Source organism: Bos indicus x Bos taurus, chromosome 9 (genome assembly GCF_003369695.1).
Source record: "Bos indicus x Bos taurus breed Angus x Brahman F1 hybrid chromosome 9, Bos_hybrid_MaternalHap_v2.0, whole genome shotgun sequence".
NCBI lineage: Eukaryota > Metazoa > Chordata > Mammalia > Artiodactyla > Bovidae > Bos > Bos indicus x Bos taurus.
The window spans coordinates 87182000-87207353 of record NC_040084.1 but is presented as its reverse complement, the minus strand read 5'-3'; the positions used below and the strand labels follow the sequence as shown (position 1 = coordinate 87207353).

Below are 25354 nucleotides of genomic sequence, written 5' to 3'. Positions count from 1 at the left end.
GTCCAAGAGTCTTCTCCAACACCACAGTTCAAAAACATCAATTCTTCCACGCTCAGCTTTCCTTACAGTTCAACTTTCACATCCATACGTGACTATTGGAAAAATCATAGCTTTGACTAGACGGACCTTTGTTGGCAAAGTAACGTCTCTGCTTTGCAATATGCTGTCTAGGTAGGTCATAACTTTCCTTCCAAGGAGTAAGCGTCTTTTAATTTCACATCTGCAATCACCATCTGCAGTGATTTTGGAGCCCAGAAAAATCAAGTTAGCCACTGTTTCCACTGTTCCCCCATCTATTTCCCATGAAGTGATGGGACCAGATGCCATGATCTTTGTTTTCTGAATGTTGAGCTTTAAGCCAACTTTTTCACTCTCCTCTTTCACTTTCATTAAGAGGCTCTTTAGTTCTTCTTCACTTTCTTCCATAAGGGTGGTGTCATCTGCATATCTGAGGTTATTGATATTTCTTCGGCAATCTTGATTCCAGCTTGTGCTTCTTACAGCCCAGCGTTTCTCATGATGTACTCTGCATAGAAGTTAAATAAGCAGGGTGACAATATATAGCCTTGATGTACTCCTTTTCCTATTTGGAACCAGTCTGTTGTTCCATGTCCAGTTCTAACTGAGCTGCCCTTGTAAGGAATGCCATCCATGAAGGACTGACTTGGGGCAGCTGGACAGGTGGCCAGGGTGACATCGATTTAGGAAACCCAAGATGCGATGGTAGAGAAGAGAGGGGCGGAGCCAGAGAGCCTGAAAACTCGCCCGGGGGAAGGACGGAGAAATCGCCCGTGGCTCCTTGGCCGGGCCTCGTCCCAGCTCGTGGGTCCCCGAAGGCACCGCGGCGGCGCCCAGACTGACAACCGGAAAGAGCCTCGTCATCACCCCGCAACCCTGGGCACTTCCTTACAAAGACTCACTCACCGACCGGGCGGGCCTCCAGGGGCGCCGTCCCGCGAGCGCAGCACCTCGGCCCGGGGCCCCTCTTCGGCGCCCGCCCGGGGATCCCAGCTTCAGCGACGCCTCTCCGAACACCGCCGGCCGAGCTTCCCCCGAGCCGGGGCCTCGAGGTGTCGGGCCGAGATTCGAAAGAGCGATTCAAAGTGAAAACCCCGAGGAGAGTTTCAGGATTTCTCTTGTGGTTGTTCTCTCGGGGTTTCAACCTGCTCGAAAGCGACCTTGGCTGCACCGGGCAGGCGAAGGACCGCGCCCCGCAGATCGCAGGAGCCGGGTGCGGAGAAGGAGTGGGCGGTGAGTGCGAACCCAGGACGGGCCCCCGCAAATGTTCTGTCTTCTCTCGCCACAGCGAAGCCACCAGCCCGGAGACCGCGGAGTTGAGCTACCTGCGCGGCTGATGTCGTGCTGGAGACGGGTAGCGCAGGGGAGGGGGCTGGGAAAGGCGGGAGGGGGCCGCTGCTGCTTGACTCGGGAAAATCCGTCAATGTTTTGCGGTGAGCTTGCTCCTCGGGGCCCTGGGAGGACTTTGCCACTTGCGGGTGAGCAAACGGTAATAAATTCCCGGCTGTTCTGGAGCTCGGCTCCAACAGGACTATTGGACTCTGTGTACACCCTCCTCCGATATGACAGACCTGGTGGGGTCGGCCGCTGCTGGTTTGATTAACAGAAGGGAATGACAACCCACTCCAGTATTCTTGCCTGGAGAATCCCATGCACAGAGTAGCCTGGCGGGCTACAGTCCATGGGGTCGCAAAGAGTCGGACACGACTGAGTGACTAACATGTAGTGAATCGTAATCATTACAGAGAAGGTTTGAGAGGTTAGGATGGAAAGTGGATGTAGGAGAAAAGAAGGGATAACTGAGCAGGAGATGGCAGCGGCTGTGGGGTGGGGGTGAGGGAGGAAGGAGTTCAAAGAAAGATTAGAGCAGGAAGTGGTTCAAGGAATGAGCAGAAGAGCCAACAGAACGTGGGCTTTTCTTGCTCACACCAGAAAAGGGCTGTTTTGGAGAGAGGATAGTTATTCAAAGTGAATTTGGCTTTGTAATGTCATGAGTATTTTTTTTTTAATGAGTAATTACATTTGAAACTTAAGAAATACTTCCTGGGTATAAGTGTTATTTTTCTTGTTTTTCAACAGGGCTTCCTCAGTCTAGGACTGAAGACTTTGGGCAGTGCCAGGAGACAGAGGTATAGACACACCCCAGGCTACCTTTTGCCGGTCACTCTCCTAAAACTGCAGGGAGGAATGTCACTGGCACAAACCGCAGGTCATCTTTTGCTGATACTGCTGCTGATAGAAGCCAGGAAGACTCCGGGCAGTGAGTGTCCTGGATCTGGGGCTCTGGTGGGTGAGGGGGACATGAGAAAATGGGGAGGGAAGGAGCTCCACCCTGGTGGGCCCCTGTCCACCTGCTCTTAGGATGGTGAGGGTGTGGTTTAGTTGGACTGGCTGCCCAGGAGGTGACACCCTGCCTTCCAGGACCCCACCCAAGGCATGGTGCCTGGGCTTGTGCTCCTATAGCAGCTTTCCCTCTCCTGGCAAGTCCCGCCTCCTACTCCAGTAAAACTTTCCTGATGACTAGGGACCCATCGTGAATGTGGCATGTGTCCTATGGCATCCTTCTCCCCATTCTGTTGAAAGTCTTGTCTGTTCAGATAGATTTTAAGTCTCTAGAAACCAGACACTGTCTTCTGTTTTTGCTGCCTCACAAGCTGGCATGTGCATACTTAGTCACTTAGGTGTGTCCAACTTCTTGCCACCCTATGGACTCTGTAGGCTCCTCTGTCCATTCTCCAGGCAAGAATACTGGAGTGGATTGCCATTTCCTTCTCCAGGGATGGAACCTGGGTCTCCTGCATTGCAGGCAGATTCTTTACTGCCTGAGCCACCATATAACAGATAAATCTTCCTGCTAATAGTATATGGACAGAAAAGATCCACGGTGGCATCAAAATGTTTAACTAAAGCTCAGACAGTTAAAGGTGAGGCAGGACTGAGGATACAGCAGAGGAGGGGGTCTGGGATAGAGACCCCTCCCTCTGCAACCAGGCCCTGGAGGAGGAAACTCCCAGCCATACCTGTGGTTTTCTCTCACAGATGCCCACTCTCTGTGCCTTGACCTCACTGTCAAATCTCAGTCCAGACCTGGCCAGCTCTGGTGTCAAGTCCAGGGCTCCGTGGACACAAAGCCTTTCCTCTGGTATGACAGTGCCAGCAACAAGGTCAAACCTTTGGGTTTCCTGGGAAAGGAGGTAAACGACACGAAAGCGTGGACTGAAATAAGCCAAACACTGGTAGAAGCAGGAAGAGAGCTCAGGATGGTCCTGCCTGTCATCAAACTGGACAAAAATGAGACGAAGGGTAAGTATGGGAAGGGGGTGGGAGCTGGAGACAGCAAGAGAAAGAGTGCATGCAGGGAGGGCATTCCTGTGAAAGGACTGAACAGGATCCAGCCTTAGAGACCCGGTGGACCTGATGGGTAAAATGGGGCAGGTCATGGTCAGAAGATCACGAGCCCCTAGATGTGCAGACACACTTGAGTGACTGGGGAGGATGGACTGTGGAGAGTCCAGGATGATTCATTGTGTGTGGGGGGCACAGGTCCTCCCACCCTGCAGGTAAAGCTGTGTTGTCAACGTGAAGCCGAGCAATGCTCTGGTGCATCCTTGCACTTCAGCCTCGATGGACAGACAGCCCTCCTCCTTGACACCATGAGCATAACCTGGACAGTCATCGATCCTGGAGCCACAGGCATCAAGGAGGAGTGGGAGAACAACCAGGAACTGGCAGAGTATTTCAGGACCATTTCAACAGGAGACTGCAGTTATTGGCTTAGGGAATTCCTGAAACACTGGGAGAAGATGCAGCTCCCAGAGCCCACAGGTAACTGAGTGGGGTGTGGGGGAGGTGGCAGCTCTCTTCAAAGGTCTAGTGCCTTCATGTGTGGATATGAGCACATACGTTAGTGTAATTGAAAATGTGATGATGGATGGAGTGACTGATCTCTTGGTGGACTTCCTGTCTGGAGAGTCAGTGATGGGCATAGCACAGAACTCGCCAGCATCCTCCTTTCCCAACCCACCTCCCTCAGCACAGGAGCCCCCTTCCTCATTAACCAAGACCCCAGGCACTGCTCGATGGTCCCCAAATCTATATACACATTATGTTTCCAGGCCTTCTCTCCCTCTTGTCGTACTGATCCTTTAACCAACTCAAATGTCACTTAATGAAGCCCTTATCCCATCCCAGACAGAATTAAGTGCCCCCAATTGTGTCCTCCTCAAAAAGGACTCCTCATAGTAAACATGTCCACCTGAAAGATAATCAGATGGACATTTGCTGTCTCAGTGAATCAGACGGTAAAGAATCTGCCTGCAAGGCAGGAGACCTGGGTTCAATCCCTGGATTGGGAAGATCCCCTGGAGTAGGAAATGGCAACCCACTCCAGTATTCTTGCCTGGAGAATCCCAGGGACAGAGGAGCCTGGTTGGCTACAGTCCATGAGCTCGCAAAAGAGTCGGACATGACTGAGCGACTAACACAACTCGGGAGAAATATTAGCTCCACGAAGACAGAGCACAAGCCCATTAATCTTTCCATACCCGGACCTGAAGAGTGGCTTCACGTGAGTCAGTAACTATATGGGGAACATGTGCTAAGGAGAGCAGGTGCTGAGGAAGGTGTATTCTTAGATTTGACAAGGCTTTTGCTTTTTCGTTTTAGAACCGCTAATAATGGCCCCACATATCAGCCAGTCTGCATCCATCCGATTGGTCTCTTGCATTATCCTATTGATCATCACCCAGTTAGTTCTAATTGCCTCATCGTCATGAATATTATGAAGAAATCAGGGACCACAGCAGGTGAGAAGCCAGCCGGCCTCTGGCTCCTAGGCAGGTTTGTTCTGGTCAGGACTTGGGAGAGCTGAGCCATGGGTTTCACCAAGCCCCTGTCCACTGAAACCATCTTTACCAAGATGATGTTCTGTCTTTGTCTTGGGCCCCCACACTTCCCTATAGGGTGGGGAACCACTCTGTTGTTGGGGCAGAAGAGGCTGGTGTGGGCAGCAGGACAGTGCAGTGGGAGTGGGGATGAAGACAAGTGTCTTCTCCTTTGGGGGCCCCAGGTACAAGATGTAGATGTGGTGGGGTGGGGTGTTGTCCTGAGATCTTACTCAGGCTTTCCCAGCCCTTTGATGAAAAAAACCTTTTGTTTTCTGATGGTAGCATTCTCTAGCTCAACATTTTCCCCAATGTTCCAACAGCTATTCCATCATCTGGATGTTTCTCCCTGGACTATGAGAAGGTACAATGTTAAACCAATTCTGGGTGGCAAAAACCGACCCTTGATGACACTCTGGCTATTGATCTAATATACTACCTTCTACTCAGAGTGAGGTTTAACAAGAAGCTAAAGAAGATTATGCTTAAGAATTCCTTCACTTTCCAGGACTGTTGATGGGCCCTTAAGATGTATTGACTTGGTCATTTTCAGGATTTGCAAAAGTCAAACATTTGCTCACAATCAGTTAAAACTTCCAATGCTATTCTTTCCATCAGACTTGCCTTCATGTGGGGTGAAATTGGGGTGGGGGGCGGGGGTTGGCATTTTTTAAATTCTGTTAAGAAGATAATGCATTAGGGATATACTGTGTGATTTAATGAGACATAATTTAGGTGTTCACACTCACTTTCATGTATAGTTAAGTTACCGCATGCTTTTATGGGCTGAATGTTCTTCTTAATTCATGTGATGAAATCCTCACTTCCAGGAAGACTTGTTGAAACCACTTGGCTGGTGGCGTGTGGTTATAGTCTGTGTTGTGGTACAATAGGAGGTGTATGTTTGGTCGGAGTCCTGGTTCCTGGATCAGAGTTTCTAAAACGCACATTTTGGTGTCATATTTGGTGTTCTGAGTATAGAAAAATAGCTTTTCTTTAGAGACCTAGCAGACTAATACATATGCAGAAACCGCAATCAAGTGCTAACTGCCTAGATGTCATGACACAAAGTATGAGGCTACCAGTTGAATTATCATGTAGATTAATATATGTATTAACATACTAACATGTTAATGCATAAAAATGTATCCAGGACAGAAGAAAGGATAAAGTGTGATATAGCCAGAAATGGAACACTATAACGCAATAAATAAAGAATAAATTACTGCAGTAAAACCATAGATGCCTCATAAAAAGGATTTGAGAGGCAAGTGCTGGACACAAAAGAATATATACGCTGTGGTACTCCTATTTGTTGTGTTACATTATTGTGAAATTTAACTGAATTGTTTTTAAGATGTATTTATTTTTGGCTGTGCTGGGTCTTCATTGCTGTGTGCGGGCATTCTCTACTTGCTGCTCTCTCGTTACGGTGCAAGAGCAGCTCACTGTGATGACTCTTCTCATAGCAGAGTGTAGGCTCTAGGCTGTGGGCTTCAGTAGCTGAGGCACACAGGCTCAGTAGCTGCAGTGCCCAGGCTCCAGGGCACAGCCTCAGTATTTGTGGCCCATGAGCTTAGTTATTTCACAACATGTGGGATCTTCCCTGACAGGGACTGAACTCGTGTCTCCTGCATTGGCGGGCAGATTCATTACCTATGAGCCACCAGGGAAGCCCCTAATCGGATTATTAAAAAGACATTCTAAGCTTGATTCTAAATCTTATCTCAATAATTTATGGATGAAGATTAGATGTTCCATGACTTACAACCAGGAAATTATGCATACTGGAAAAGATATTATTTAAAGGACTATCCACAACCTAGATGGACCCTTACCAGGTGCTCTAAACTAGCTCATGCACAACAAAACTGAAGAGAATGAACTCTTGGATTAATATTTCCCACTTAGAAAGGGCGACTGCACTGAACTGGCTAACAGAGAACACTGCTGACCTCAGAAACACCTAAAAACAATGCTCAAACAAAGAAGATGTTTGAGCTCATACATTCATACCAGGACAAGCAGAAGACAACATTGGAAAAATGTTAACCTTTCAGTTTTCACTCATGTCTAGACAAACTTGAAGTTTTCTCCTGTCAGGAATATATTCAGTGATGCAGAGAATTCAATTATACATTGTACTTTTTTGCCCAGTGAGAATCACATGAATGTTTATTGAAACTCCTTTATTTTAGGGGCTCAAATGTGTTGAAGTCCTACCATTAGGTGAAGGAGACCTCACCTGGAAATAGGGTGTGTGCAGATGTAATCCAACCAAGGTGAGGTCAGGGTGGATTAGGTTGGGCTCTAATCCAAAGACTGGTGCCTTTACCAGGAGGCACGCCTTGAAAGAAATGTGGACACGCAAAGAAGAGACGGATATAGGAAAACAAGACACACGAGCATCATGGAAGGACAGAAATAGACACTGGGGCTACGCAATGCCAGGGGTTTCTGGCAAGCACCAGTGCTGTGCATAGTACCTCAGTCGTGTCCGACTCTTTGCGCTGCCATGGACTGCAGCCCACCAGGTTCCTCTGTCCGTGGCGATTCTGCAAGCAAGAATACTGGAGTGGGTTGCCATTTCCTTCTCCATGCAGTCACCAGTAGTCAGGAAGAGAAAAGATGGAGCCTTCCTTAGAGCCTTCAGAGAGGACCCTACTGACAGCTTGATTTCAGACTTCTAACCCTCACAATCTTGAAAGAATAAATTTTGGTTGTTTCAAGCCATAGAGTTTGTGGTAATTTTTATAAAGATTTCACTGTCCCAACCAAGCTTGCGGGGGCTTAGGCTGCATTCCCAGCACAAAGGGAACTGGTGAGCAAGAAGGAAGGCAAGAGAGCAGTTTTAGAAAAGAGCCAAGAAACAGACCCGGGGACGTCTAGAAATGTGACACCTAGTAGACAAGGAAAGAAATACCAGCGAAGTGAAAGGTTGTTGTTGAATCACGCGAATACACCGGGATTCTTGGCCCCCGAAGGAGAAGAATTCAATCCGGAGCCAGAGACGAGGCTTGATCGCTCAGAGCTTTTGTGTAATAAAGTTTTATTGAAGTATAAAGGAGATAGAGAAAGCTTCTGACATAGGCATCAGAAGGGGGCAGAAAGAGTACCCCCCTGCTAGTCTTTAGCTGGATGTTATATAGTCACTAGCAGTCTGTTAATGAAAGAAAGAAAGAAATATCTTAAAATTCAGAATGGCACCAGGCCCCTCACCCATAAGATGCATTTTGGGATAAATGGTTTATCCTGGGCCATAAAATGATTAACTTGAATCTTGAAGAAGGGCAGACCACCATACAAATAGTTTCATTTACATAGATTAGGGGAACAATATCCATACTGGTTTGTCAAGTAGCTTCTGGGCCAAGAGGCGGAACCGACTTGGAGACAAGAGTTTGGGGTAAAGGCATAGTACATTAGCATAGCTTAAGACAAACATTTCCATAAGAAAAAGGCATTGGTTATCTCTAGACTCGAGAATAGCTAACTTCAGGCGAAACCGGGTGTCATTATGGCAACACAGTATTTTAAGAGAAACCTCCCTTTAAATTTGTATAGAGAAGGAAAAAATATTGCTAGTTTGTTTCCTCCTGCCGCTTAAGAGAGAGAAAAATGTCTGACACTTACAGGCTATTTCCTCTATTTGGAGACCCCTGGCCTTCCTGCCTGTTACCCTCTCATTCCCCCCTTTTCTTTTAGGAGAATTATGTTGCCTAGGGAAAAGGGGAGTCGTTCTCATTCCATAACTACTTCCGAGCTGACAAGGGGCGTTGTCCCTAAATTGGTGAGGCAACATATTCTCCTAATCCTCATATTGAGGATATCTGATCCAGGGGCCCCAAATAGTAGCTGGAGGTAGCTACAGTAGTAGCAGGAGTTTGAGCAACCATTTGTAACTTAAAAGCTTTCATGCGGCTAGAAACAAATCCAGTTATACAATTACAGATGCAGGGAGCAAACAGCAAGAACAAAACAACCAGAATTATCGTAATTAAGATAGTTGTCCACCATGGGGAACTAGTTAACGTTTTCCAAAGTGAAGCAATTGAGGCTTCAGGAGTGTCCATGGCCCTAATCATCTTGTTCATGTGGTTAGTAAAATGAGTAACATTCGTGCTCATATCAGGTATACATGTACAGCATTGGGTATGAATAATGGCACAAGTTCCTCCTTGTGCAGCTGTCAGAATATCTAGAGCCAATCTGTTTTGTAAAACCACCTTTCTAATTTGTGCTTGTTCAGCATTAAGAGCTGAAATAGCCTTTTGAGAATCTTGTAATGCCTGTTGAGTAAAATTAGTCAAAGCATCCACTCGTAACATAACATCTGTAGTTCCCAAAGAGGGAAAAAACGCTGCAGCCAAATAATCATACCAATAAAATACAGACCTTGCCCACCGAGTTCTAAGGTGGGGTAAATTAGCAGGCTTTTCTGGAAGCTCTGAAAGTATAAAGCCATGAGTAAAGGCTAGACCCAGGGTGCATCTCCCTATCCAACCAGGGGGAAGCCATGCCCATAGGTAAGAGCCACATATCCAATAAGTTCCGTTTGGAGCAAGCCAGCGCGACTGAGATATCCAGTCCCAATTCGTGCCTGGCCAGACAAAGGGAGAAGCTGAACTGGGATTGGAAAACACGGGAATGATTACATTGCATGTTTCCTGAGACAAATATCCCATTTGTTTCCAATCATTGTAATTAAGTTGTTGGCTAACTTTTGGGGACGGCTCTGTTTGTTCCCAGCATGTAGAGGCAGTAGATATTAAACGCCCTTTTTCAGGAGTTAGCCATGTAACCTCATCCCGTATTTGATAAACGTCAGGTAAAAAGCCATTAGATCTAGACCTATTTACCTTATATGTAGCAAAATAGTCATTGAACCGAGACAATGTATAATCAAAATTAAAAGTCACATTATGTCCATAGTTAGAGTACAAAGTGTTGCACCAGTCCATTTTAGGGTTGGTAGATGTCATCAGATGACGAAGAGGCATCGCATGTGATTGTTGTCGAAGGTATTCACAGACTTGGAGAAAGTCTTTTCCTTGAAGTGGGGATGTCCACCACGGGAAGCCTTCCACTGACGAAGAGGGGAGCGCTCCGCAGACCCAGCAGTTAGACCGATTGTGGAATGCAGCATAGGAGTGAGCCCAGGACAGGAAGACATTGTCTTGAGGATCCAACGGCAGACTCAGGATATTTGGAGTCAGCAGAAGTAAGCTCACATAGGTTATCAGGCCCATCCGCTGCCCTTTGTTTAACTCTAGAGCTCGGGTCAGGGCCACAAGCTCCGCTAACTGAGCACTAGTTTCCTGGGGGAGAGATTTTGCTTCTAAAACCTGTTCAGCAGTCACCACGGCGTAACCTGCTTTACGCTTTCCATCCTGAACAAAAGAACTGCCATCTGTAAATATTTCCATGTCAGGATTGTCTAATGGGATATCCTTTAGATCCTCCCGAGCTGCATAGTTTAAAGTTAGGAATTGAGAACAATCGTGATCAGGTGTTTCATTTTCCTTCTCAGGAAGGAAAGTGGCAGGATTTAAATTTCCACAAACTTTAAGCTTAGTTACTGGTCCTTCTAACAACAATGACTGATACTTAAGAAGCCTACTGTCTGTCATCCAAATATTAACCTTAGAATTTAAGATTCCACTCACATCATGAGAAGTCAGTACAGTAAGGTTTCGTCCATTAATTATTTTTAAAGCTTCAGGTGCTAATAAAGCCGCTGCCCCAATTACTCTTAGACAGTGGGGCCACCCACATGAAACTACATCTAATTCTCTGCTTAGATAAGCAATAGGTTGTTGGTGAGGCCCTCAGGGTTGTGTCAAAACTCCCAATGCCACACCTTTTCTTTCAGTGACAAAATTAAATTCTGACCCTGTGGGCAAGCTCAGAGCTGGAGCTTGCAGGAGAGCAGTCTGAAGAACCTTAAAAGCCTTTTGAGTTTCTGGAGACCAAACCAGTTTGTCGGTTTGGGCCTGCTGAGTTTCAGCTATAAGTTTATATAAAGGCCGGGCAAGTTCCCCATAACCCGGAATCCAAATGCGACAGTAACCTGTGATTCCCAAAAATCCTCTCAATTGTCTTAAAGTCATAGGTAGGGGGTGATTTAGTATAGGTTTAATTCTCTCAGGGCCTATGGCCCTAGTCCCTTCTGATATGATTAGGCCCAGATATCTAACCGATTGTTGATAAAGCTGAGCCTTTTCTCTTGATGCCTTGTAACCACAGCCTGCCAGAAAGTTTAAGAAATCTTCTGAGGCTCGCGAACAAGCTTCCTCTGTCTCAGCACAGAGCAAAATATCATCTACATATTGTAACACCACTGCTTCAGAGCTGTTAAAGTTTTGTAAATCCCGTGACAAACTTTGTCCGAATAAGTGAGGACTGTCACGAAATCCCTGGGGCAAAACTGTCCAGGTTAACTGAGAAGCTGGCTGCGTAGGGTCTTCAAAGGCAAATAGGAATTGACTTTCTTCTGCCAAAGGCACTGAATAGAAGGCATCCTTTAAATCAATTACTGAGAAATATTTGGCCCGTTCAGGAATTTCAGACAATAGAGTATAAGGATTAGGCACCACGGGGTGTAAAGGAACTACAGCCTCATTTATTATTCGTAAATCTTGAACTAGTCTCCATTTACCATTTGATTTCTTTATACCCAAAATAGGAGTGTTGCAAGGACTGTTACAGGGAATTAATAGTCCCTGTTCCTTTAAATTTTCGATGATGGGTTTTAACCCTTCTTTAACTTCAGGTTTCAGTGGATACTGCTTCTTATGTGGAAATACGTGTGGGTCTTTGAGCTTAACAACTACAAGAATAGCATTTTGTGCTCGACCCACAGATTTTCCATCAGCCCATACTCTAGGATTTACATTTTGTTCAACTAAAGGGAGAGAAAGGGAGGGCTCCATATTCATGAAAACAGAGGCATGGACCTTGCTCAGTATATCCCTTCCCAAAAGGGGTGAGGGAGATTCTGGCACAATCAGAAACTCGTGTGGAAACAGCACAGAATCCCAGTTGCAAGATAAAGAATAACTGAAATAATACCGTTTGGCTCGTCCAGACAGTCCCATTACGCAAGCGGATCGGGAAGAAAGTGGGCCAGGGGCTTCAGTAAGCACAGAATAAGTTGCCCCAGTATCTAAAAGGAAATCGACGGATTGGCCCCCCACAACTATTAATACCCGGGGTTCCTCAGGTGTAATTAGGACGGGAGCTTGTGTGGGGACCCCCGGGCACCTTCAGTCCTGATTGTCTTGAGAGTCCGACCCCGAAGACCTACACCTCTGGGGACAGTCTCTCTTCCAGTGTGGTCCTTTGCAGACCGGACATGGAGCCGGGGGCGGCTTAGATGCCTGAGGGCAATCCCGCTTGAGGTGCCCCTCCTTTCCACAGTAATAGCAAGCCCATCCCTTTTCACCTGGGCCCCTCTGGGCATTTTTCTCAGGCTGTTTAAGAACGTTTTTCATAGCCATGGCGAAGGCTTCCGCCTTGTCCTTTGTCTTTTTTTGCCTTTCTTTCTTTTCCTCATATTCCCTACCATAATAGACTGTCTGAGCCAGTTGTAACAGAGTATCTAAAGACTGATTAGGTCCATACGCCTGTTTTAATAGCTTACGGCGGATATCTGGAGCCGACTGAGTAAGAAATCTATCTTTTAAGATCACTTTTCCCTCTTCACTTTCGGGATCAATCTCAGTGAATCTGCGAAGGCCTTCTCTCAGTCTATCTAGGAATTTACCAGGAGCTTCTTTCTCTTCCTGTTCTATATCTGCCAATTTGCCATAGTTTAAAGGCTTAGAACGCGCCTGCCTAAGTCCCTCAAGAATACATCTAACAAAATGACTCTGATCCCATCTTCCTTTAGCTGTGTTGTAGTCCCAGTCTGGTTCTATAGTTGGGACCGCCTGATTCCCAGTGGGGAGGGCCGCTATCTCGTTCTCCCTCTTCCCTACTGATTCATTACCAAGCCACTCATCTCCATAAGCAACCGCTTTTCCCAAAACTCGAGTCTTTGACTCAGGAGTCAGCGTTTGTCCCAAGATATACATCACATCCTTCCAAGTGAGGTCATAAAGCAAAGTAACACCTTTAAAAGCTCTGATATATTTTTCTGGGTCCTCTAAATAGTCTCCCAGATCCTCCTTGATTCTTTGTATTTCTTGATAAGAAAAAGGCTTATTAACTCTCATGGACTGATTATTTCTCCCAGTGGGTGTTTCATAAAGAGGCAACAGCTTGTGTGGCTGTTCCTCAGTCTCTCTGGCTGCTCTGCGCATATGATCCCAGGGATAGATTGGAGAAACCTGTTTTTCCTCTTCTCTTTGTCTCCTGTCCTCCATCTCATCTCTTACTTCAATCTCTTACCCCTTGTACTGAGACAGGAGTTGTTTGGACCTCCATGTGGGCAGTTTGAATCCCAGTTTGGAGTCCCTGGTACGGGGGCAAAGGAAGAGGATAGGGGGGAGCTGAAGGTTTCACACCCAAATCTATACCCTTAGGACATAAGTCTGGCATATTTCGCAGAGAGAAAAAGGGCAACACATATGCTACTTCTACCCATTTCCCTTGTTCCTTACAGAACCGGTCTAATTGTAGAACAGTATTATGCTTAAGAGACCCTCCAACTGGCCACCGTTCGCCATCCTCCAATGGATACCGTGGCCATGCAGTATCATATAGGAAGACCAGGTGTGTCTTCTTTAAGCCCTGGGGATCAAATCTATCCTAGTTTTTCAGGATACAGTTCAAAGGAGTGAGGCTGGAATTGTTAGCTCCCATCTGTAAGAGAGGAAAAAAAGCGACCAGCGCCATTTTTTCTACCGGAGGCGTCCCTCCCTGCTCTAGATGGGGGTGTAGACAGACGTTACACCAAAAGCTTTTCCTTTTTGGTCGGACTTAGTCTGTCCCTTACCGACGCAGGGGCCGTACTCGTCCCTCCCGGTTCTACCACCGAGAGATGGGGTGGGGATGTACCAGGGGTAGACTTGATAGCATCCCTACTTGACGTCCAGCTCTTCACCCTTAACCTTGCTTGCCTCTGATGTCACCCGGGGTGAATCAGAGTAACCTTCCGGAATGCCTCCCAAGCTAAGACCATTGTGGGAAACATTCGTCACCTGAGTGCCTGTGCACGACCCTGAGTATTTCCTGACCACAATAAGACCGACGCGAACATAAAACTGAGATGTTCTTTCCAAGCATCACCACACCAGTATAACAGCCTCCTCTGATCCACTAAGAGCCGGCATTACCAAAGGAAAAAAAACCCATCGCAGTCCCAATCTGAGTAACCTTTAACCTCAGAGATGTTCTGGGAGCTAGAGCTCCATCTAGCTTCCGAACTTTCGATTCCTAGCGAGGCTAGACACTTTCTTGACTACCAATCCAAGTCTGGGACCTAAGCCACAGTACACAGTAACAGTATAGATCACAAGTCCCTTGAAAGTCTATGATCCGATAGATTAGGTTAGTACTTCTAATTCCCAAGGAGTTATGAAATGGTCAAAGAGACCGAAAAGTTTGACCGAGAAAGGAGAGTTCGGTCCACACGCTTTGCCCATTTCTGGTCGGTTCCCGAAGGAGACATTGGGTGCCTCTTGGCATTGGCAGGTCGGTATAACGCCCCGACAGGTTTCTGCCGTAAGCCGTGTGAGATCACCATGGAACCGCAGAGCAGGGCTCCTTACTTGTTTCACGCAGGGCATGCCATTCATTCACACAAGCACACGGTTAGTAAAGCACAGCAGAAAACGTGTTCGCTAAGAGAACAAAGAACTAAAGCTCCAAGCATCCTTACCTTGTCCTGAAGGATCCCGGACGAGCCCCCAAGATGAAAGGTTGTTGTTGAATCAACGCGAATACACCGGGATTCTTGGCCCCCGGAGGAGAAGAATTCAATCCGGAGCCAGAGACGAGGCTTGATCGCTCAGAGCTTTTGTGTAATAAAGTTTTATTGAAGTATAAAGGAGATAGAGAAAGCTTCTGACATAGGCATCAGAAGGGGGCAGAAAGAGTACCCCCCTGCTAGTCTTTAGCTGGATGTTATATAGTCACTAGCAGTCTGTTAATGAAAGAAAGAAAGAAATATCTTAAAATTCAGAATGGCACCAGGCCCCTCACCCATAAGATGCATTTTGGGATAAATGGTTTATCCTGGGCCATAAAATGATTAACTTGAATCTTGAAGAAGGGCAGACCACCATACAAATAGTTTCATTTACATAGATTAGGGGAACAATATCCATACTGGTTTGTCAAGTAGCTTCTGGGCCAAGAGGCGGAACCGACTTGGAGACAAGAGTTTGGGGTAAAGGCATAGTACATTAGCATAGCTTAAGACAAACATTTCCATAAGAAAAAGGCATTGGTTATCTCTAGACTCGAGAATAGCTAACTTCAGGCGAAACCGGGTGTCATTATGGCAACACAGTATTTTAAGAGAAACCTCCCTTTAAATTTGTATAGAGAAGGAAAAAATATTGCTAGTTTGTTTCCTCCTGCCGCTTAAGAGAGATAAAAATGTCTGACACTTGCAGGCTATTTCCTCTATTTGGAGACCCCTGGCCTTCCTGCCTGTTACCCTCTCAGAAGGGTACACTGCTCAATACGTGACAGCGGGAGAACTGGCTGATCCTGTAACTAAAAGAGGATTTCTATTTAGCACAACACACAAACGTTCATTTTAGGTTGATCAAGGCATGAAGGTGACTGTTCGTGCGGGCTCGGGGCTGTATGCCAATAGGAGCACGTTTGCTGAGTAGTTTTAGATATGGGGCTGGGGCATTAAAAAGGAGACGGCACGTTTCCAGGTAGGAGCCAGACAGAGACCTAAAATCCCTGCTCGGCCCTGGGGCGGAGTCCTGGCAGCCAGCCCCTTCCCAGAACCACCCCGAGCTGTGTGTGGCGTTGCGGCAGCTGGAAGGCCCAGTATCTTGGGGAGAACTGGTAAGTGTGACTGTGTGTGTGTGTGAGAGAGCAAGAGAGAGACAGAGAGAGAGGGTATGCGTGAGAGGAGGAGGGCAGAAGAGAGGAGTGATTGTGTTAGGTGCTCAGTCATGTCTGCCTCTTTGCGACCCTGTGCGCTGTAGCCCTCCAGGCTCCTCTGTCCATGGGATTCTCCAGGCAAGAATACTGGAGTGGTTGCCATTTCCTACTTAGGTGTGTGTGGGGCAGTGCCACTAATTTGTGATAGGAAGGTGAATGTGAAGAGAGGGAGGGAATGCTGGAAAGAGTGTGTTGGATGTGTGGGGAGCGGCCACAACTGGTGTGTGAGAATGTTGGGAACCTTGATGTGTGTGTCTGTGTGTGACTGTGGACAGCTGAGCCTGGGACAGAAGGGGAGAAGACAGTATGCATATGCAGAGGGCCCAGAGGGGGATGCCCTGGGGGACCCAGAGAGGAGGAAGAGAGTGAAGGGAAATGGCTGTGAGGGGAAAGTTTCTGGATGGCAGTGGAAGTAGACGGGAGCCTTCTGTGTGGAATTTGTGTGAAGCAGTGTGTACAGACAGTGTGAGGAAGCCAGGGTCCCTGAGGGAAGGGAACGCGGTGTGACTTTGCAGAGAGTGGAGAGCCAGTGGGGCAGGCAAGCAGGCACTTGTGTGTGAAAGAAAGTGTGTGGGGGGGTGGGGGATGGGGTGTGCACAGAGGGAAGGGGGTGTGAGGAGACCTGCATGGAAAATTTCAGGAAGGGTGACGTGCACAAGGGTGGAAGGAGTGTAAGTGAGAAGCATGAAGTCTATGTGGGGAACACGTGTGTGTGAGGGGGCTGTGTGGGAGGCTGGAGAGTCAGGCTGGGCTGTGGGTGATGGAGGGCAGCGTGAGGGCGAGGGGGCTTGTGTGTGTAACTTTGGGGGCTGAAGTGTGGGAAGACAGGTGTGCATGGAGAGTGTGGGGTGAGCAGTGTGTCAGGTCTGTTGCTGAAGAGGCCTCAGTGGTGACCGGCTCCCCAGCTTCTCCTTTCTCTGGGCCCCGACCCTCTGGCCTGGACCCCAAGGTTCCAAGGGAACCAAAAACTGGCAGGGACAGGGAAGAAGCTGATACCCCCTATCATGTACTTTCTTTTTTTAGCTTGAAACACCACACAAGAATATCTGCCTTGTGACAGGTGTCAACTGGGGTCACCTGCCTTCACCAGCTGATGCCTCCCCCAGGCCCAGGGGCTGAACTGCATTCTCTCCCTCAGTTTCTAGTCAGCCTGGGGCTTCCCTGATAGCTCAGTTGGTAAAGAATCCACCTGGAATGCAGGAGACCCCGGTTCGACTCCTGGGTCAGGACGATCCTCTGGAGAAGAGAAAGGCTACCCACTCCAGTATTCTGGCCTGGAGAATTCCATGGACTGTACAGTTGGACCGGACTGAGTGACTTTCACTTTGGAGCCTGAGCAATAGGATTCCCTTCAATCCCCACCTGCCTACTAAGCTCAGGGGGAGGGACTCCTGTGGGGGGCACGACAGGTGGACGAGGGGACCCAACCCTCTCCACCACGCCCCTCCCACCTCTCCAGGCCCAGACTCCTCACTGTCCCCCAACTCCTTCCTCCCCACCTCGCCCTTCTCCCCACCTTCCCTCATCTCTTACCGCTCATCGCAGATGTTCTCAGATCTCTCCAGTAGCTCTGGTGGGGAGCCAGGAGCCTGCATGGCAAGACCCCCGGACCCACCCTTAGACACTCACAGCCCATGTGTCCTGGGAGGGAGTAGAAGCAGCTTCCACAGAAAAGTGGGGACTTGGGAGCCTGAGCTGTGACCTCGGAGACTACTCCCCAGCAGCTTTTAAATGCAACCTGCCCTCCCTCCCCCTGCCCTCCCCCTCCCTCTCCCTTTCCCTCTCCACCCCAACCACACTCCACCCCACTCCTCCCACACCACCCCTTGGCCCCCCTCCAGGAAACCCTGGAGCCAATACCCACCTTGCCAAGCCCTCCCTGCTGTCCTGAAGAGGTCGCCCTAATACTTACCACTACTTTCCATGGGATGGTTTGTTTTTTCAGTTAGCTTATTAACTGCGGGATTCAGACAGGGTCACAAATTTTGTTTTCACATGTCCTGCCCTTGGCACTCTCCTTTCCATGTAGCTGATTCCTCTCCCCAATGTGTGTTAGGGCTACTGTACTGGCATCAGCATGTACCCTGGGGAAGTCCTCAGCCATAGTGGCTACAGAACATCAGGGGTTAAATGGAGACATCAGTGAGGATGGGGGAAGGGTGGAAAGACACTAAGTCTGGGGTCCCCTCTGCCTGTCCTGCCTTTCAGGGGACTTGAACCCCGTGTCTTAGACACCAGGCTTTTGAGAGCGCCCTTCCTCCCTTAGTCCCATGGGATTGCTATAACAAGTAACCATACATTGGGTGGCTTACAAACAACAGGAAAGTTTTCCCCATAGTTCTAGAATCTGGCAAGTCCAAGATGAAGGCACTGGAAGATGTCTGGTTCACAGAGGGCTGTCTTCTCACGGTGCACTCACCTTGTGGAAGGGTGGAGGGAACACAGGGTCATTTTCTACAATGGTTCTCACCCATTATTTTGACTGTGTGGATCACAACAAACTCTGCTAAATTCTTAAAGAGATGGGAATACCAGACCACCTGACCACACTCCTGAGAAATCTGTATGCAGGTCAAGAAGCAGCAGTTAGAACCAGACATGGAACAACAGACTGGTTCCAAATCGGGAACGGAGTACATCAAGGCTGTATATTGTCACCCTGCTTATTTAACTTATATGCAGAGTACATCACACTACATTCTGGGCTGGATGAAGCACAAGCTGGAATCAAGACTGTCAGGAGAGATATCAATAACCTCAGATACACAGATGACACCACCCTTACAGGAGAAAGCAAAGAGGAACAAAAGAGCCTCTTGATGAAAGTGAAAGAGGAAAGTAAAAAAGCTGGCTTAAAACTCAACATTCAGAAAATAAAGATCATGGCATCTGGTGCCATCACTTCATGACAAATAGATGGGGAAACAATGGAAACAGTGACAGACTTTATTTCCTTGGCCTCCAAACTCACAGCAGATGGTGTCTGTAGCCTGGAAAGTAAAAGATGCTTGCTCCTTGGAAGAAAAGCTACAACCAACCTAGACAGCATATTAAACAGCAAAGACATTATTTGGTGACAAAGGTTCATCTAGTCAAAGCTATGGTTTTTCCAGTAGTCATGTATAGGTGTGAGAGTTGGACCATAAAGAAAGCTGAGTGCCGAAGAATTGATGCTTTTGAACTGTGGTGTTGGAGAAGAGTCTTGAGAGTCCCTTGGACTGCAAGGAGATCAAACCAGTCAATTCTAAAAGAAATCATTCCTGATTAGTCATTGGAAGGAATGATGCTGAAGCTGAAGTTTCAATCCTTGGCCACCTGATGTGAAGAACTCATTGGAAAAGACTCTGATGCTGGGAAAGATTGAAGGCAGGAAGAGAAGGGAACTACAGAGGATGAGATGGTTAAAAAGCATCACCAACTCAGTGGACATGAGTTTGACCAAGCTCCAGGATTTGGTGATGGAAAGGGAAGCCTGGCGTGCTGCAGTCCACAAGGCCACAAAGAGTCAGACATGACTGAGACTGAACTGAATTGAAAGGAACACATCAATCATTTCCCACACACCCATCTTCTGATACCATCACATTCAGGGCCAAAGTTGCAACAGATGAATTTTGTGGGGCACATGAAGAGTGAGCCAGCACTCCCTGTGCCAGCTAGCACATGAGTTCTTTCACAGACACTTAACTTGGCTACAACTTCATTGTCACTCCAGCCCTGATGTGAGATGGAGGCTCCACAGAGGCATTGGAGAAACAGACTTTCCTTCATTATGACAATAACAGGCCAAACCCTTCCTTCTCTTGGAGGAAAATTAATGCCTTGAAGGCCTGCTCAGAACAGACCCAGACCCTGGGGGAGACATGGGGCAAGGACTCAGAACCTGAGGCCGTTCAGCTGGAGAATTGTGGGCCCAGGGTAAGAGGTGGAAACCAGGGCCTAGACACCATCAGGGGAAGCAGAAGGTGTGGTGCTTAGTAGCTCAGTCGTGTTCAACTCTTTGCAACCTAATGGACAGTGGCCCACCAGGGTCCTCTGTCCGTGGGATTCTCCAGGCACGAATACTGGAGTGGCTTGCCATGCCCTCCCCCAGGGGAGCTTCCCAACACAGGGACTGAACCCAGGTCTCCCGCATAGTAGGCAGATTCTTTACGGTCTGAGCTATTGAGACACCACAGAAGCAACTTAAATGACAATTGAAAAATGAATGGATAAAGATGTGGCGGGGGCTTTCTGGTGGGACAGTGATAGGAATTCTCCTGCCAATGCAGGGGACACAGGTTTGATCCCTGGTCAGGGAAGATGCCACATGCCACAGGACGACTAAACCCATGTGCTTTGGAATCCCAGGCAAACTAGAGCCGGTGCTTTGCAACAAGAGAAGCCACTGCTATGAGAGGCCTGTGCACACCAACCCTGCTCTGTCTCCTAAAGGCTGTCCTTGTTGCCCAGGAGGTTCCCTGGATCCTGGGGCCGAGACGCTTTAGCTCTTACTGCTCATTCTCTGACATTTATTCTCCTTCCCCCTTCAAGGAACCTCACACTGATCAGAATGGCCATACTGAAAAGTCTATGAGTTTGAGTAGGCTCCGGGACTTGATGATGGACAGGGAAGCCTGGCGTGCTGCAGTCCATGGGGTCACAAAAATTCGGACATGACTGAGCGACTGAACTGAACTGAACTGAAGGAGGCAAAAACTGTAAAAACAGGTACCGAAGTTATTACTGGAGACATACAGAAAGAGTTCGTTTATTTAAGAGGGAAGCAAGGTGGAAATATACACCCAGAAAGGAGTGCAGGCGTCCTGAATGAGCAATACAAAGAAGCTAGGCTAGGGATTTAACATACACATACATGTCTCTATCTTCCCTGGTGGCTCAGCTGGTAAAGAATTTGCCTGCAATACAAGAGACCCGGGTTCGATCCCCGGGTCAGGAAGATCCCCTGGAGAAGAAAATGGCAATCCACTCCAGTACTCCCTTGCCTGAAGATTTCCATGAACAGACGGGCTGGCCGGTTACAGTCCATGGGGTCCCAAAGAGTCAGACATGACTGTGTAACTAACCTTCTTTCACTTTCACTTCCATACATGCATCTTTTCTTCCCCAACTCCCCTCCCATCCCCACCCAGGCTGCCACATAACATTGAGCAGAGTTCTATGTGCTATACAGTAGGTCCTTGCTGGTTATCCATTTTAAATAAATCAGTGTGTGCATGTTGATCCCAGACTCCCTAACTATCCCTTCCCCCCATCCTTTCCCCCTGCAACCATAAATTCATTCTCTAAGTCTGTGAGTCTCCTTCTGGTTTGTAAGTAAGAGCACTTGTATCACGACTTTTTGGATTCTGAGTATGAAGGACGTCAGAAGGTGTTTCTGCTCCTCTGTCTGACGTATGTTGTTCAATATGACACTCTCCAGGTCCATCCATGTTGCTGCATAGGGCATTGTTTCATTCTTTCTGAGGCTGAGTAATACTGCCCTGTGTATATGTCCCACATCTTCTTTGCCCATTCATCTGTGGGTGACGTGTAGGTGGCTTCCAGGTCCCGGCTACTGTGAGCAGCGCTGCCGTGAACACAGGGTGCATGTGTCCTCTGAGACCATGTGTCCTCAGAATCGCCAGGGACATCGAATCCCACAAGATGGACAAAGGGTGACACGTCATGACCTCTCTTGGGGGTTAGAAAACAAAAATCTTAAATACTTCAAGTTTCCTGGAGTACTGAGATTTTTATTTAAATAGCACTACCATAACAAATAGGCTTCCCCAGTGGCTCAGACGGTAAAGAATGTGCCAGTCAATGCCAGAGACACAGGAGACTCGGGTTCAATCCCTGAGTTGGAGACGTCCCCTGAGAAGGAAACAGCAACCCGTTTCAGTATTCTTGCCTGGAGAATCCCATGGACAGAGGGGTCTGGCGGGCTACAGACCACCGGGTCACAAAGAGTTGGACACGACTGAGCCACTAACACAGTGACTAAGCGTGATAAATTATTAAGGGAAACAGTTATAAATAAAACTTTGTTCTATTGAAAATAGGCTGAGGTGATTTCTCCAGACGCAGAAAGAATCCCTGAGTCCTGTAATAGCAGATGGTATTTTTCTTGCAATATCATTTGCAAGAATGAGGTCACGAGGCAGAGTCTAATTATCCACAAACTAGAATACGATGACAAATGTCCTGTTTGTGGAGATTTCTTCAAGGACTTGAGCATTTCAGTGTAGAAATTCCATCTCTTAGCACCAGGAGGAAGTGGTGATAAATTGCTTGTTTTTTTTTTTTTTTAAGACGCTGAGTGGGATTTCCCCAAATGTGATGAAGCCCATGAGATGATGCATCTACTGTGTCACTGTAACCAGAAAACAGACTCAGGATTCATGGGGTCTGATCTCCTGGATCTAAACTGAAGAGCAAGAGAAAGGCAGACAGAGCACCTGTCGCGCTTCCTGGGAGCACCGTCTCCTGCAGAAAAGAAAGAGGCTTTGGTCCAGGAGGCTGAGGAACTCCTGTCACTTTCCTGGGGCTACCCTTCCCCAACCCCCCCTCCAGTCCCACCCTCACTGAGGGGCCCCTATGTCCTCCACCGTCACCCCCACCCCAGGCCCAGCAGCTTCTTGTCACCTCCTGGCTTCCTTCTTGCATCACAGAGTCACCCCCTGCTTAGGCTCAGGACTAGAGCCAGTGAGGAATCAATCTGCTCCCTTTACTCAGGTCCAGATCCTCCCCTAAGAGGGCCTAAAGGACCAGGGAGCAGGTCCGGGGAGGAGGGGCCTTGCTTCCTGACAGCCTTGGGGGGCTGCAGGCAAACCTCCTTCCTTTGCTCCCCTCTAGCCTCTGAGCCAGCAGCACACACAGCTCTCAGGACCAGGGTCCCTGCCCCCCATCTCTTCCTGGTACCCCCAGCTGGGCGCCTCCACCCCAGCTCAGGCCCACCATCCCCAGGCACCTCTGCTCAAGGCAGGGCCGCTCAGTGATGGAGGCTCTGGGTCCCCAGGAGGCTGGTGACCTGCAGGCCACAGGCTGAGTCACAACTGCTGCTGCTCCAGGAACACAGGCCTGGCCTCAGCCCTTCCCACAGTCTCTGCTGTGGGGCTCCTGCCTTACCTGCGTGACCCAGGCCACTTCCTGTGAGAACAGGCCTTTGGAGTTGGGTCTGCAAAGGCCTTCCCACCCCTTCCTCCTGGGATGAGAGCCTGGCCCCTCTCATCTTGGCCCCCTGGGTGGGTCCCCTCCCCGCTGACACATCATGTGGAGCCCCCATGCTGCTCTCAGCCCCCGTGAGTCCTGCCCTCGCCCTGAGTGCCTGCTGTTCTCACACCACCTACCGGGGCCCTGCCAGCCAGCAGTCTGTGCTCAGTCAGGGGACTTGGCTGAACCCTTTAAGCATCAATAGGCCCTCAGCCTTCCCGTGCCCCAGCCACCCCTCACTTCCCACTGTCATCTGACAGTGAGGACCTTTCAGAACTGAGGCCTGATTTTGTCCGAATTCTGCTCTCAGGTGATATGGGGTCTTCTTCACCGGCTCATTTCAGGATGAGGAGGTTCACGGAGGGGCAGGGGTTGGCTGGGATTCACCTTCCATGGCCTCGCACCAGGCCCTGTGCCCCTGCCTTCCCTCTGAATTCTGCCCTCAGTACCTGTTCTTGTAATGGATACAGGCTATTATGATGCCCGTTATGACCAAACCGGCGAGAACCCCGGTGGTGATCCAGATGATGTAACTGCTGTCTGGGGCCATGGGCTGCATTGTAGAGGGTCCCGTGGTCAGTGATGCTGCAAGGAGAGTAGGAGTGAAGCCCTTGTCCAGACCCCAAATTCAGCACATGTCTGCTCGCCCCCCTGACCCAGGTACCCCTACTGTGCAGAGAGTTTACACACATCACATGGAGGCCCCTGAGATAGATCCTCAGGTGAGATGGGGGGAAGGGAGGAGCCCAGTCTTCATGGGGCTCTGACAGCTAATGGGGGAACAAGGTTTCCAACACAGCCACTCAGTCCTGCTGTGACATCAGAGACAGTGACCTGAGGATGGAGTCCTTCAGGAGTTGACAGCAGAGGTGGTATTGACAGATTTCCAGAAGAAAGATTGGTGACATTTGAAAGAAGATTCTGGAAAGAGGGAACAGTAAGAAGGAGATTGGGATCACAGAGATGCTCTCATGTTTAGGATCCGTGGGAATCCATGTTCACTCGTCCAAAGGCCTGTGCTGTGAAGAGAGACATCAGGAGCTGGAAGAGGAAGGAGGATGACAGAGCATCCCCGGGCCATTGTTCTCCCAGGACAGCTCACCTCTGACGGATCATTTACACACACACAGAGGGGTGGGTCCATGTCACCATGAGAGAACTACCACTTTCTCCTACTCTTCTCACTTACCCGTGGTCTTCAACATTTTCTCCCAGTGCAGCAAGAAATCCTGATACCAGCGCTGACAGTCTGCCATGGAGACCTTCTTGAAGAACTCCATCACAGCTCTGTCATTCTCCCACTTCTTTTTCATCCACCTCCCTTTAGAATGAACCATTGTCCAGTATCCGCTCTCTGAATCAAAGAGGAGGCACAGTTGTCCATTGAAGCCAAACTGCCAGGATGCATTGATGAGTCCGTTGTCTTCTCGCCAGCATGTCATCCTGGCCTGCAGGGTCAGAGGGCCTGACCCCACTGAGGAAAAGAAAGAGCTCAGCCTCTGAGCTTGACAGATTCGTTGCCCCACCTGGGTCCACTTCCCCTGGGCCCAGCTAATCTGGCCCTGGTCTCTCCTGAAACAGCTGTTCTTTCCACTGGACTACTAGGGAAGGACAATATCCTCTTTTTTTTTTTTACCCAAAAACAGTGGATGCAGCTAAGCCCCCAGTCTACTCCTCCTGCATTTGGACTTTCTAACTCACCCTTGTCTATGTGTTTCTCCGATGTAACGTCAGGCATCTGCTTCTTGAGCAAGTCTCCAATGTCTCTGAGTGCGTCAGTCTGTGTTTCCCAAGCGTTCATACTTTTCACTTCCTCTCCCAATGGACTCATGTACTTGATCTTAGCTCTACCACAGTCATAGGAGAGAAAGACCTTTTGATCAACTTCTCCTTGAACCTCACACCATGGCTGACCATCTCTGGGCTGAAGATCGATGGTGAAATTATAGGAAAGAGAATGAGCGTCCGTGAAGGCAAAACACAGTGAGGGTGAGGTTGGGGAAAAAGACCCTGAGGCCCCTTCCCCCATTTATGTGAGAGCAGAGTAAAGTGCAGGGCTGGGCTGACAGAGCAATGACACCCCACAACACACACCACACAGCCAGTGCCCCTCCTCTCCTTGTGGAGAAGGAGGAGTCCCCTGCCTGGCAAATTTCACACATCCTGGGTGTGTCCCCACCAGGTCAGTT

The 25354-nt window shown here is 48.6% G+C and overlaps 2 protein-coding genes and 1 pseudogene across 2 annotated transcripts in view; 1 reads left to right on the top strand and 2 right to left on the bottom strand.

Moving 5' to 3' along the window:
• Positions 1 to 17704, bottom strand: part of LOC113898549 (UL16-binding protein 3-like) — a 128718-nt gene extending 111014 nt beyond the window's left edge. Inside the window, exon 1 of the mRNA XM_027551817.1 lies at positions 17505 to 17704. Within this exon, the coding sequence (XP_027407618.1) occupies positions 17505 to 17607 (103 nt within the window). The 5' untranslated portion in view covers positions 17608 to 17704. The remainder of the gene's footprint in view (positions 1 to 17504) is intronic.
• On the top strand, positions 1685 to 6926 carry LOC113898555 (retinoic acid early transcript 1E-like). Its single transcript, XM_027551824.1, has 5 exons — positions 1685 to 2278; positions 3058 to 3321; positions 3562 to 3843; positions 4684 to 4823; positions 5225 to 6926. Exons 1-4 carry the CDS (start codon positions 2206 to 2208, stop codon positions 4791 to 4793), a joined length of 729 nt encoding a protein of 242 aa, XP_027407625.1. The 5' UTR covers positions 1685 to 2205; the 3' UTR covers positions 4794 to 4823; positions 5225 to 6926.
• Positions 17705 to 22213: 4509 nt separating the features above from the next.
• On the bottom strand, positions 22214 to 25354 carry LOC113898548 (annotated as a pseudogene).

Bases quoted from the DNA above. Each gene is read 5' to 3' on its own strand.
- LOC113898555 (XM_027551824.1), top strand. From the start codon at position 2,206: ATGTCACTGGCACAAACCGCAGGTCATCTTTTGCTGATACTGCTGCTG. The intron at 2,279-3,057 runs GTGAGTGTCCTG...TTTCTCTCACAG, and splicing joins AGCCAGGAAGACTCCGGGCA to ATGCCCACTCTCTGTGCCTT. The intron at 3,322-3,561 runs GTAAGTATGGGA...TGGGGGGCACAG, and splicing joins GGACAAAAATGAGACGAAGG to GTCCTCCCACCCTGCAGGTA.